Source organism: Otolemur garnettii, unplaced genomic scaffold (genome assembly GCF_000181295.1).
Source record: "Otolemur garnettii isolate 467f Iridium unplaced genomic scaffold, OtoGar3 scaffold00010, whole genome shotgun sequence".
Classification (NCBI taxonomy): Eukaryota; Metazoa; Chordata; class Mammalia; order Primates; family Galagidae; genus Otolemur; species Otolemur garnettii.
Window position 1 is genome coordinate 37,626,004 of NW_003852405.1, and position 14,408 is coordinate 37,640,411.

General features: G+C 48.7%; 1 protein-coding gene across 1 annotated transcript in view; it reads right to left on the reverse strand.

Moving 5' to 3' along the window:
- Positions 1 to 14,408, reverse strand: part of DNAJC6 (DnaJ heat shock protein family (Hsp40) member C6) — a 163,837-nt gene that overhangs the window by 57,810 nt on the left and 91,619 nt on the right. Inside the window, exons 2-4 of the mRNA XM_023509853.1 lie at positions 7,495 to 7,645; positions 5,364 to 5,413; positions 5,109 to 5,257 (exon numbers count right to left, since the gene is read on the reverse strand). Of these exons, the coding sequence (XP_023365621.1) occupies positions 5,109 to 5,257; positions 5,364 to 5,413; positions 7,495 to 7,645 (350 nt within the window). The remainder of the gene's footprint in view (positions 1 to 5,108; positions 5,258 to 5,363; positions 5,414 to 7,494; positions 7,646 to 14,408) is intronic.

A 14,408-nucleotide genomic window follows, 5' to 3' on the forward strand; every position in this document is an offset into this window, starting at 1 on the left:
GGGCACCAGCCATGTCCTAGGAATACCGCTTGGCCCTGATTCATGCAACAGTCATGTAGAAGATTGTGGGGACAGGGCACCAGGGGACCTCCAGGTTACCCATTTTGACAGATCTTGGGGACTGTGACAGGTCTGGATCATTAAACAGTCTTATGTGTTTGGCGTAGCTACTCAACAACATAGGTGACCCAGCCCTGGGCATCCATCCTGGGCATCTGTCCTGGGCATCTGCCCTGGGCATCTGTCTAGGATGCCTTCCCCTTTTATCCAACTCGATTCAGAGATATTTCTGGCCTAATCTTTATCCCCAGACATATTTCTTATTGATGTGCTCTCAATGAAATGGAAATGATACGTTGACTAAATATATAAAATGACATGGAAGATAAAATTTGCTGTTCGAGGAATCACAAAATGTACGTTTGTAGAAGCTGAGTACTGTCTGCATTGTTTTTTTCTTCCCTTGGTAAACTTCTATTCATCCTTCAAAACCCTGGTCAAGTGCTCTTGTCTCTGACCATTTCTCTGATATCCAAAGACAAAAATACTTGGTCATCTTTGCACTCTTGGCCACGTCCATTTTTATCTATTACAACTTTTATCAGTAAAGCAACATGGTCAGGGCCACATCCCAAATTCCAATAAACTTTTAGGCTTCTGCTCCAAACCTCATTCTCTCATGTATAAAGTATAAATGGGCCTCACAGAAGTGGTGTAAGAACCCAGGAGCACCACATAACCACAGTGAGTGCCACCTTCTCAGTGAGCTGCACTAAATCCACTGTTAGATCTGTCCCTCTGTCCAGACAGCGAGTTTATGAGAAGACAGATCATAACTGATTCACTCTATTGCCCAGTGGCAGGTGCTTACGAGCATCTGCTGAGCTAACGAAAGAGCAAAAGAATAAAGCTACAAACCGCACTGGGCAACCTCTTTTCATGAGGAGATCTGTCTACATGCACAATATCTTGAGGAAGGAACAGGTGTGTCAATTTTGTTGGTGTTTCAGATTCCAGCAGAGTAAAAGCATAGGAAATTTGTTTCCCCTGGCAATATTTTTCAAGATTTTAAAAACTGTGTGTGTATTATCCACACACACCCTAAATGTCAATATCTGTAATGACTCTCAGCTAAAAGTTGGCTAAATTATTCTTATCACAATAGGATAATAGCTCCAGAATCATTAAATCAATCACGTAAATAATATTAATTTAAAGGACTCCATAATTATACATTTACTTGATAATTATACACCATTAAGCAAACATATAATTAGAATTTTTTAAAAAGCATGTGCTCTGTCTAAAAGGGGAAAACATGAAAGCATAAACAAAACCAAAAAAAAATAAATAAACCTAAAGAAGAATTTATCAGAGCAGGCTGTTTTCACAGCTCTCCAGGGTTCCAGGAACATGCTGCATACACAGCACACACATGCCACAGACACGCCACAGACATGCCACAGACACACCAGGCCCACACCCCATACATGCCATGCACCCACCACACCCATGCCAGGCCCACACACCACACTCTAAACACACCATGCACATGTCACACACAGGCCACACACAACCACACACATGCCATGCACATGCCACACATACCACACTCTACACACACATCATGTACACACCACACACATGCCACACATACCACACTCTATACACACGTCATGTACACACCACACACATGCCACACATACCACACATGCCACGCACACTCAGAGAGGGTGTGGGGGGGGGACAATGAGAAGGTCTGGGTGTGGACAGTGTGATGGTCACACAGCTCCATGAGTATGATTGTCACTGAATTGCACACTTACAAGCGGTTAAAATGATGCTCGTGTTATGTGTGTTTTAACCATAGGCATCTGTGACAGGAGAGGAAGCAGAGGGCTAAACTCCCCAAACCCCCCCGGATCTCATCACACAGCCCTAAATGCAGGCTAAGAAAGCATGACTCAGACACTGTACCTGGTGACCAGGACATCAATGTCAGCACCATACTGTTACTTCCTCATGGGGGACTCTGGCTGTGAAAAGCCGGAAACCTGAGGCTAACACCCCCGCAGCTCTTGTGGACCTCACTGTGGTGAGGCGACATCTCTGCTGTGCTGAGACCACACACAGCCCATCTTAGCCTCCTCTGCAAACTCTGGGGAACGTGTCACCCAGAGTGGCTTCTAAACACAAATGCTAATCAAAACCCAGAATGACTCTCAGCAAAGTAAATCTTCCTGGACACAGCCTGTCTCTGCCACCACTACCCACCAACATCCCCAAATAAGCCAACAATGACATAAAACATAAAGTGACAGAGCTCAGATTTCCAGTCCAGAAATGCACACTGCAGACAGAGCCAGACGCTCGCTCATCTGTAAGTAAACAAGTCCCACGTCTGGTCCTCACCAACACCAGCACTGGTGGAAGACTCTGCCCTCCACATCTATCAAAGTCAGGCTGAGTGCAGGCCCAGCACACCGCTAAATGGAGAAGGAAGGAGTGCTTGCTGTCCTCCTGGACTGGAAGGTGGTACTGCTTCTAATCCTGCACCAGTGACTGCAGAAGGACTCACAGTGTGAGCGTCCCAGAGAGAAAGGCCTCAGGGTCACAAAGAGCTGAGGCCACATCAGACCAGGCTGACATGAGACATACAGCTGTGGGCCCTTCTGGAAAGGAAGGGGGTTGAGGGGGATGTGTCAGAGGACTCAGGTCCATTCTGCCAAATTCTGGGGTGACCTGGGAAGGGCCAGGGGTGAAGTGCAATATTTTGTTTCAGGGGAAGGAAATGGAAAAGCCTGTGTAGGTGGAAATCCTCTCCTCAGCAATGTCTGGCTAACAGAGAAGGGGCCAGAGGGTGTGGGGCTTTCTAGGGAGAAGCTGAGATAGGAGATGGCATGTGAAGGCAAGGTAGGGGTGAGGGTCAGAGGTCGGGGTGGAGGGGGCTCAGGGGTGGGGGTCAGAGGTAGGGTGGGAGGTCAGGGGTGGGATGGGAGGGTCAGGGGTGGGGGTAGGGGTAGGGGCAGGGGTCAGGGTGGGAGGGTCAGGGGGCAGGATGTGGGGGTGCATCCCTGGTGGCAGCTGGGGTCTTGGGCAATGAAGACAGGAGCAGATGAAGCCAGAGCAGCAGGCAGAGGACAGTCCCGAGGAGCCTCACAGGTCACATTCTACCATCTGCAGATGAGAAACGACCCCTGCCTTTCACTTCCAGCCAGCCTCACGCTGGCTTTGACTCTCAACTATTCCCTTTACTGCTCCCCTCAGCAGGTGTTGATAATAATTTGTATTCACCCCTAAAATGCAGGGGGTACCCTCCCCAACCAGGCTTAAGTACCTTGAGAACACAAGCCAAACATTTATTTTACATCAATAGTGTTCAACAATTCTTGGTATATTTATGCTTTTAAGAAACGTGGTTAGCCATGCTGGGCTCTGTCCTAGGAATCAAATAAAATAAACACATTTCTGCTCTTCAAGGAGACTTGAGAGCAGCCTGGGTGAACGTTCCACATGCAATTCCTGATTCCTTTGATAAAGCATTAAGTCCAATCACAAAACCTTCAGTTACACCAATAACTTTAAAATATCTTTATAGAAATTGTTTTTTATAAACACTTTACAAAGAAACATTATCATATGTATGAATGCTTCTACAATGATATTATATCTTTACTTTCAGAGGAAAAATGTTTCAGAGTACCACAGATCTTTCAAGATCAAATAAAACTTCCATACAACATTGTACAGGATATTTCTGAGTCCTTCAGTCATGCAAATCATGGCACTGCCTCAGTCTTCAAACAAGAGAAATCAATTCAAAAGATTTGCATTGAGTTAGCAAAAAAAAAAAATCCACATTCTTGTTTGATGTTAATTCACTTGCTCTGAACTAGGTAATAGATGGAATAAGAGTCAGAAGATCAGTTTATTACAGTGGATTTTAAGGAGCTGCATTTAAAGTTTCCATTACAGAGTGGCAATTTAGATCAAGCCGCCTCAGGACGGTTTACCAGCACCTCTGAAAAAGTAGTGCCCACAGCAGTAGCAGCAGCCCCCAGAAAGGTGAAGGAGAAGTGGGGTCCCCTCCTTCCCCGTCCTGCTGAATCACAAGCCCGGCAGATGATTCCCACCCACATGAAAATCTGAGGCTGCTCTGAGAACAGGCTAAACAGGCAGCCTCTAACCTCATCTCCCATAGCACGTGGAGTGTGGGCAGGAAGGGGCTCCGAGCACACAGGCCACCTTCCCGTGTGTCCTGCAGATCTCCACACTGTGGCTCAGCGATCACCAACAGGAATGGACTTCAGAGCAGATGCCCCAGTGTCAAAGCTGAACCCAGATACAGCTCACTCACTGCCACTGGCACCGTTCTGCACAAGTGAAACCAAGTTTCACCTTCAAAGGGGCCACCTTCAAACAGGGTAGAAAGTCCTGTTTACTGACAGGCCCAGATAGAGCTGCAAGTCAATTATATCTAAAGACTACATTAAAAATATCTAAAAATACTCTTAAGAGAAAAAAAAAAGCCTGAATTTAGAAAAAGCCAAGAATTGAGTGGCTGCAAATATCAGGGTTGATATCAGATAGGAGGGACGGTGTCACCAAAGCTGCAGTGTGCACTGCTCAGGCCCCCACCGAGGACAGAGGCCCAGATACTGAACGTCAGAAGTATATTTCCCTTAATACCAGTGTTCCTGTACCAGTCTCCTCAGCCCTGCCCCGTCTGGATGCTCCAGTGACAGAAGGAGAAGGTTGGAGGCATGCCTGTGCCAGGGTATTAGGTTAGCCAGCTGCCCTAGGTAGCGTCTCATCGAGCTTGAGCCTCAGGAATCTGTGCCCAGGAGCTGCCAGCCAACAACAGCCCTGAGACCCCAACTCCTTGGTGTTTCAGACACATTTTCCTATAAATGTCCTCACCCAGGAAAACCTTCAGAATATCCCCTAACAGCCTAATAAATACTCTGTGCATAGAAGTGTCCAGAGTTTAAGGTTTTCTTAGCTTCACAAGCCTCAGGGAAAAGCTCAGAGGATCTTCCGTAGGTGGGGAAAAGCTGTTAGACCTTCCACCACGCGGTCCCAGGGCTACCCAGGAATCAGCTCCTTACCCGGCTGTGAAACTTGGCAGTTCGGTAAGATTTGGGTGACAGATTGTACACTGTGTAGTGGTCAAGATGTCTGGAATCCAGAAAGCTCCGAATGTCGTCGACCTGATTCCGGAATCCTATGTCGACACTGTCCAGTGGGAAGGACATCACTAGGAGAGGCCACACAGAGACAGCGGTCAGACAGGACAGCAGCTGCAGGGGGCAGCAGTTGAAAGTTGAACCAAAGAAGAGTTAACATAAAAGGGAGATGCTTACCAATAATTCTGGAGGTAACGTAAGTAAAGTCTAAATCTCCCTTGGTGTAGCTAAAATCAAGACAAAAAAGAGCATTCAATAAAATGGTCCAAACATTCCAGCCGGCTCTCGCCCTCACCTGCATGTCTCACAGGGACACTCCTCACTGGCCTGGTGGGCAGCCAGCTCTCTCCCTCACCTACAAGTCATGACAGGGACACTTCTTGCTGGCAGGTAAATTTGCTGCCTCCACCTTTCACTCTGAAAGGACTCATCACTGAGAGGGGACGACCCATGGGCTCCAAGACTAAATGCACATCTGCACACTGCATCCCACTGCCCTTGCAGAGGTCACTTCATGGAAAGAATTGCTCTTCCCAATGAAGAAAGATTGCAAAACAAAAGAAAATGGAATCCCTGTCCTATAGAAATCATGTAGTCTTTACTTCTACCTGGATGCAGGTGGGGTGAATCAAGATAGGAATCCACATGTGGGTTATAGGGATGGAGACTTAAAGGTCAGGGAGGGCAGCAGTTGGCGGCATTCCTATTTCCTGGGGGGACATGAGCTGATCCTGCCTGGGTGCGGCAGGTACACCTTACTCTATCACCCAAACACTGCTTATTTTTAACACTGATAGTTCCCAAGGTTTTTGTTTGGTTTGGTTTGTAGAGACAGAGTCTCACTTTGTCACCCTCGGTAGTGCTGTGGCATCAGACAGCTCACAGCAACCTCCAACTCCTGGGCTTAGATGATTCTCTTGCCTCAGCTTCCCAAGTAGCTGGGACTATAGGTGCCCGCCACAATGCCCAGTTATTTTTTTGTTGTTGTTGTTGTTGTAGTTTGGCTAAGGCTGGGTTTGAACCCGCCACCCTCAGTATATGGGGCCGGCGCCCTACCCACTGAGCCACAGGCACCTCCCAGTTCCCAATGTTTTGCCTACACGGAAATATCTCCCATAATTGTAAATGGCTAAGGGGCCAGGAAGAAGAGATTGAGAAAAAATAACCAACCCCATTCTGCCACCAGCAGGCCCTGGGTGGAAATCCAAGATGAGATTTGATCAACATGTCAGACGTGACATTTGAATTCATGATTTAGAATAGGATATTGTAAATTAAAGTGACCCCAGATTTTCTAATATCCAAGAATAAAAAATAATTCATATCGCCTGCTTTTAGGAATGTTCATACAGTGAAAGCACAGAAAACTTCTCCCACTAAATAAATTCTAAAGGGCTGGTAAGTTGAAAAACAGCATTCTGCTCTCACCCTAAGCCACAGGTAGTGCTTCCTGACACCCCACCTGCATCGCTACCTCATTACTCTTTGATCCACCCAAAGACACAAACCCTGTCACATATAAAATTAAAACTCAGAGAAGCTAATTAACATGCTGTAGGCCACGAAGTTAACAAGGGCGGATTTTGTGTTAGAACCCAGGATGTTTGATTCTATACCCAGGGAGAGCAGGCATGGCCCTCTCCTGCAGTAGTGAGCTGGGTCCTGCCAATGGACTCCACTCGAGGGCTGTCCTGACAGTGCTGAGCTGTCAGAACTTATGCAATTATGTCACAACACTGATTCTTAGACCACATGAGCACTAGGCAGGTAACCAGACCCTTCCAGGGCATGAAGCCCACTAACTCAGGCAGGAAAGGTGTGAATACCTGGATACAGACTGTGGGACTCCGAGGACGTGTCTCTGTGCACACCTGGTGACAGACTGTATGACTCCAAGGACGTGTCTCTGTGCACACCTGGTAACAGACTGTGTGACTGTGAGGATGTGTCTATGCACACCTGGTGACAGACTGTGTGACTGTGAGGACACGTCTGTACACACCTGGTGACAGACTGTCTAACTCTGAGGACACGTCTGTGCACACCTGGTGACAGACTGTGTGACTCTGAGGACGCGTCTGTACACACCTGGTGACAGACTGTGTGACTGTGAGGATGTGTCTGTGCACACCTGGTGACAGACTGTGTCACTCTGATGACGTGTCTGTGCACACCTGGTGACAGACTATATGACTCTGAGGGCACATCTGTGCACACCTGATGACAAACTGTGTGACTCTGAGGACGCTGTCTGTGTGCACACCTGGTGACAGACTGTCTGACTCTGAGGACGCGTCTGTGTGCATACCTGGTGACAGACTGTATGACTCTCGAGGACGTGTCTTTGAGGGTGTCTTTCAAGTTGTCCTTCAAGTTACTGAAGAGCCTCCCTGCACCTCCCTTCACCATGTCGAAGAGACCTCCCCCATAGCTGGGCTCCATGTCTGGGGATGAGGCACCTGCCAAGAGAAAACAGGGGGTGAAGGCCTGATACACGGAGCAAGCGCCGCCCTTCATCCCTGCACCAGGCAGATGTCTGCACAAGTCTAGGATGTTGCTCCTGCAAGTCAGGCCCTGCTTTAGGACTGAGTGGCTCTGAGTCCCTGTGATGCTGCCAGTCCTGAGAGGAGACTGAAGTCAGTTCCTACTGAGTTCCAGGAACAGAAGCCTCTGGAGCTGCCCTGCCCAACATCATCACCACCACCACAAGCAGCGAGGGAGCGCCTGACATAAGGCTGGTCCAAACTGAAAAGTGCTGGGAGCATAAAACACAACAAATTTCAGATTTGATGCAAAAAACAAACAAAAGAATGTAAAATACTTTGGTTTTTGATATTGATTACATGTTGAAATGATAATACTTTAGATTTACTGAATTACATAAATCATACCATTAAAATTAAATTCTCCTATTCCTGTCAACTTTCTCAATGTGAACCCTAGGGAATTTGGCACTGAACATGTGGCCTGCATTGTGGGGCTCTCAGACCCCTTTCACAGCAGGGAGGGCAGAGTCAGCACCAACGAGGCCAGGGCCTTGGTGCCCTCCATGCAGCCCACCGTGCCGGGAGCCCCGTCCCACAGCTGCACCTCAAAGCCACAGTTCACTCCCTCAGGAAGACGTCTTCTGAAGAAGTATCAGCTTTTAGGTCTCAGGATGCACCGTGGTCACCGGTGTTACTTGCCAAGTATCCCAGGCCTCTTCTTGATGGCCTCATGACCTTGCACCCTCTGGGCCTGTGCTCAGCTCCCATCTTGGTTTTTCAGTCCCACCAGGCTGTGTTTGGGGCCCAACACTCCACTGCTGTGTGAGTATTGACAGGCGTCCTGTGCACCTCGGGGCTCGAGAGCACCCTCGCCTCTCTCATCTCTACTCACTAGACACCAGTAGCACCTGCCCCTACCCTATCCTCCTCCCAGAGTCATGACAACCACGACATCTCCAGATGTTGGCAAATAGCCCCAGGTGGGGCCGGCCCCTCATTGGAAACCATCACTCCAGCCTCTGATGTGCAGGTGGTGTGTGCACCACTTGCAGATACAATGCTGACCCGTTGACCAGTGTGAGTGTGAGTGTGAGACTGCATCCTTCTCTCCCTCTCCTGCTCTCTCCTCTCCTTCTCTCTCTCTCTCTCTTGTTCTCCCTTTCTCTTTGCCAAAGCAACCAGGAAGGTTTGAGACTGGCTGCTCTGCCCAGGACTCCTGGGTCCCAGAGCACAGAGCCGTGTGGCAGAGCTCCCAGCTGACCTCTGATGAACATTCAGCATGACAGAGAAACACTCCTCTGTTCCTAGAAGTCACCGGTATTTTTGAGACTGTTCATTGTCATGGTCTGTAAAGGCCAATGCCAGCCTGAGGTGATGGACAGCCCAATTACCACAACTGAATTAATTCAAATTGTTGTGCCTCCATCAAAACATCACATGTGCCCACAATACTTTTTAAAATAATATAAAATAAAATATTAGGATTCTAGGCCCAAAAAACAAAACAGGACAGGATAGATGGAGGAAGGAGGCTCTGTAGGGAGGAGGAGGCTGGTGTGGGCAGTGGCCAGGCCAGCACTGATGCTGGACGGTCGAGCGCACGGCTCGTCCACACCTGGCTGCCCCCAGCCTGGCCACTCCTGGCTGTGTGGTCTTGGAAGTCAGTCTTCCTAGCCTCCTTCTTCCCAGGTATAACATAGCGATAAAAGTCCTGTCCACGTCACAGGGACAGTGAGTAATGATCTGGGAACTAGCACTCTGCTCTGCCACACCCTGAATTTCCCACATTGGTGATATTTTTCATCTGTGTTCACTTTTCAACTATACGATGACAAAGAGTGAGAATGACAGCCATTCTCCATTCTTTTTTTTAAGAAAAATTACAATATATATTTTAAATGACTATAGAATAATAAAAATACTCATGTGTTAGAACTGTGATTAGGTCACTTACTGCCTGCTCAGTACTTTTCTAAGCATTCTACCTGTATTCATGTATTTTATCCTCAGAGCATCCCTGTTAGTATATAATATTACTATTCCTATTTTATAGATCAGAAAAGTGAGCATGGAGGTCAAGAAACTCATCTGAGGGTGTACAAGCCAGTGAGTAAATGGCAGAACTGGGACTGAGCCAGGTGTCAGGCATCACTGACACCACCCCGCAGACGCCCATCAGAGGCAGAGCCTACACGTGCACCAGGACCCCTGCTTGGACCCGTGATGGCACAGCCTCGCACAGTGGAGACAGGGAGAGTTTGCTATTCCCTGTTATAGATGAGGAAATAGAAACTTAAGGAGGGAAATGAACACACCTAAGATCTCAGCTGACAAATGGGAGAGCCAGCAATTCACACCTGGATCTGTGAGTGGTCCCAGTGCCTAAGCCAGTCTGCTGTTTCGCACTGTGCTCCAGATACAGAGTTCCAATAACTGGTGTCCAGATGCCCTACCCACCCTGCAAGCACTGCCTCTCCCCCACCCCTGCCCTCCTCCTTCTCACCTGCACGCCTCTCATCTGGCCGGTCCCAGCAGCAGATCCCCCTGCAATAAGCAGCCCCTCTAAGCCACCACACCTGCCAGACTGGCCAAACCCATCTCCTGACAGGGCAGCCAGCGCCTGTGTCCCCTACTGCCATACAGCCCAGGGCAGCCAGTGCCTGTGTCCCCTACTACCACACAGCCCAGGGCAGCCAGTGCCTGTGTCCCCTACTGCCACACAGCCCAGGGCAGCCAGTGCCTGTGTCCCCTACTGCCACACAGCCCTGAGTAAAGCCCCACGAGGGGTCTGTGGGCAGCTCCGCAGAGGACGGCCAGCACTACCAATCTGAGAATGTGTTCTGCTGCCCTACGAGACAGGGCACATCATTTCCCTTTAAACATATCTCCATTTAAAAGCCTGTACTGTGTTTTCATTTTAAATATGGTGAGGATACAGCAGCATAAAAAGTTTATACTTCCTTGTCTTCACCCCAAGTCACCCCTTTAGCTCAGACAGCACATTGATTATCTACATGTCTCCTGACGCTCAGGTTCACACTGGACAGAACTCTGAGGCACCGACGTATTAACAGACGTGCGTTTCCTCAGATACACTCAAGCTGCAGGTCCTGCTCCTGGAGCCCTCGGATGCCAACGAGCCAGGGCCCCTCTGTGACCTTCGCATGCCCAGCCTACATGCTGGACGAGCCGGGACACACACAAGAAGAGTTCAGCTGATGTTGCTGGAACTTCAAGGTGGATATTCTGGTTTCCCCAACGAGCCATGTGAGTGCCAAAGAGCAGATTCTGTGAAGAATATTTTAGTCTCAGCTAGTTGAAAGAAAGGGCAAAGAAGTTCTAAAAAATGACAGACTTTTTTAGTCCCCACAAGGAATGGTGTAATCAGAAAGGGACTTACAGAAGGAAAAACCACGACCACAGAGCGGCAGGGTCAACACAGGTCAGCCACCAAACCCGGACACCAGACCTATGACCACAGTGCGGCAGGGTCAACACAGGTCAGCCACCAAACCCGGACACCAGACTTGTGACCACAGTGCGGCAGGGTCAGCCACCAAACCCGGACACCAGACCCAGCCCGCTCATTTCTGATGATGTAATAAACAAGTTCTCCTTAGGACTCCTCTGCTCAGGAGCCTGGGGGCAGCATCCCTCTCCCCTAAGTTGTAGGAATTCACCACATGCATAACCTGACCGGTCTTATCAGCAGACTGACACAAAACTTAATTCTCCTGGGTGAGAATTTCTGCCTCACAACTCTGCAAGTTGGTGGTTTGATCATTTATTTATGTCCATCTTAATTCTCAAAGTGATATGAGGTGGTTGAACAGTTATTTGGCAGTTCTACAAGGACAAGCACAAATGTCAAGGTGGCCCCACACTGCCTTCATGCGGACACACGGCAGAGGTGTGGCCACCGTCTGTGATCACTGTGTGGACTTGTTAGCTGTGGGAGAGACACTCAGACTGGGAGGGAAGGAGAGGCTGGCAAGACCTTGCCCTGGAGGATCTGAAAAGCACAGTGGTTTTTCTGCCCCATATGTCCGCCCTGCTCAGACAATATGTGCCTGAGAGGGTGGACAACAAAGTTTGTGAACCCGTCCTAGAAAAAGTGCTACGTGCCTCATTGCTCATATCCCTATGGTCATCTCTGAAGTATTCCCGTGAGGATCTGTGCCCTGATGCCAGTGCCCAGTCCCCTCTTCAAAGCAATCCTGGAACTCTTTCTGAAATGGTCATCAGGACTGCTTTCGGATGAGGTCTGACAATTCAGTTCGTGAACTCATCCCAGAAAAAGTGCTTGGGAAGTGATAGTAGGGATAGTCGGCAATGAGAATTGGAGCACTTTTTCTAGGATGAACGTGAACTTTACTCTCTGACCCTTGACTGTGGATAATTCCTCTTGGTGACCCCTAAGAAGGGGTACTCCCCTCAAAGCACTGTCCTCAGGAGGATAGTTTACAAAACAAATTTAGCAAAAAAAAAAAAAAAAGATCTTCATCTACATATTGTTTGTAATAGCAAGAAGCCATAAATGACACATTTGTTCAATACTAAGGGAACTGGCTAAGCAACCCAAAGAATGCCGTATAAAATCAATGTCTGGCCATATAATTCAGTATTAAAATCAATGTCTGGACGAACACAGATGCTCAAGGCAAAGGGCTCAGTAAAAAACAAGCAGGATTCAAAACACACACAATCTCAGTTGTTTTATTTTTTATCTTTTTATATTTTATCTTTTTGGAGACAGAGTCTTACTCTGTTGCCTGGGTAGAGGGCCATGGTGGTCATAGCTCACAGCAACCTGAAACTCTTGGAGTCAAGTGACCCTCCTGCCTCAGCCTCCTGAGTAGCTGGGACTGCAAATGCCTGCCACAACACCACAACACCTGGGCTAGTTTTTTTTTCTATTTTTAGTAGAGACGGGGTCTCACTCCTGCTCAGGCTGATCTCAAACTCCTGAGCTCAAGCAATCCACCTGCCTCAGCCTCCCAGAGTGCTGGGAATATGGGCATGAGCCACCACACCTGGTCCCAATCTGATTTTTGTAAAAGAAAAATATCTGATTTCAGAAAAAGATTCAGAGGATTTAATAAATACAAAATTATGCTAACTCAAGCTTACCAAATGCCCACCATGGGGAGCCACTGACCTAAACTCTCCCCATTTAGTAATGAACTTAATCTCCACAGCCTCCCGTGAGGCAGTACCACTGGCATCTTCATCTTCCACAAGAGGAAACAAGCAGGACCTTCAGTGATTCACCTGCAGTCTCATGGTCAGTAAGCCAGAATGGCACCCAGGTGAGCAGGGCCCTGTCAGCAATGTGCCCGGAGCCCCTCAGTCAGTAAGCACCAGGCCGGCTGCCCCAGCGTCAAGTTTTTACCCAATCCATTCTCAACACGATCACAGTAATTGTATCCAGTGTAATCTAGGAGAATGATGAGTTATTTTTGTTTATATGATTGCATTTCCTAAATTTTCTACAGTTTTTATTTTTATGATTCAAAGTACACTGTATAAAATAAATAAAACAGCCACATGTGATACTGTTAGGGCCTACGTGCCCCGTCCTGAATAGCTGCGGAGACTGCCCTCCTCCAGGGAGCAGCTCAGCCAGCCTGGGAGGTGAACTAAGGCTGCCCACAGGTCTTCAGCAGGGGTCCTTGATGCCAAGCAGGCTGGGGGCTGACCAGAGCGTTCCCCTGCACTTGACTTTCCAGGGCCTGAGACGGGCTTCCTTGTGGTAACTGTCTCAGCCCAAGCAAAGAGATGGAAAAGCCTCTTGGCAACAGCCCCAGTTCTCAGGACATCAGTCTTCCTTGGTGGGTCCTCAGAACCTCACCTCTCCTCTCTCCAGAATGTCACATAGTTCTAGTAGCTATGAGTCACTGCCCCACTGTGTTCAGAGCCAGACCGTGGGGAGGTGACTGATACTGGGCCTTGGTGTCACTGTCTCATCACATACATCCCTGGTCAACAGGGCCTCTTTTCTGTGGTCATTTAAGCATCATGATGTCAAGAATGCCTCGTCCTCATTTCTACAACACTGGCAAAGGCCTTGAAACTACCGTGACTGTGGAGATGCACCCTTGACCCTGCTCTGGGAAAGTCCCATTGCCCCCCCCACAAAGCTTGACAATGGGTGAGAGCCAGAGTCACGCTGCGGAAGGCCTCAGCAGCCTTGTTCATAGCAGACTCTGGGCCTCTCAGCTTCCCGGCAGCTGGAGAAACAGATTGCATGGGGGCAACAACCAGACACATTGAAGCAGCCACCACCTTGGCTTCCAGATGGAAGCTGCTCGGATATCAGTCCCTGTGCACCCAGCTCCAAGGAGCTATGGGGAAAGGGGTGGACTTTGGGGACACAGGTCTTAGACTGTGCCTTGGTTTTCCCTTAAAAGTCGTGTGACCGGGCTTCCGGGTTACGGCGGAGCAGGCTCTCACGTGGAGGCGGGGAGGTTTGGCCTGCCGGAATGATCACCAAGACCCAGGAAGCAGGTGCTTAGCCACTCGGAATTTCTCCGTGGGGAGAAGAAAAAGAAGAGGAAGTCCTCGTTACCTCCAACTATGTCCCATGGGTTGGGGGCAAAGACCTCTCCAGACCCCAGACAGAATGAGGAGGTGGCAACCAGAGTTGGCAAGAAGGTCAAAAAACACAAGAAGGATAAAAAGGCCCAGGACCCTGCAGCCTTTTCAGTCCAGGACCCTTGGTTCTGCGATGCTGGGG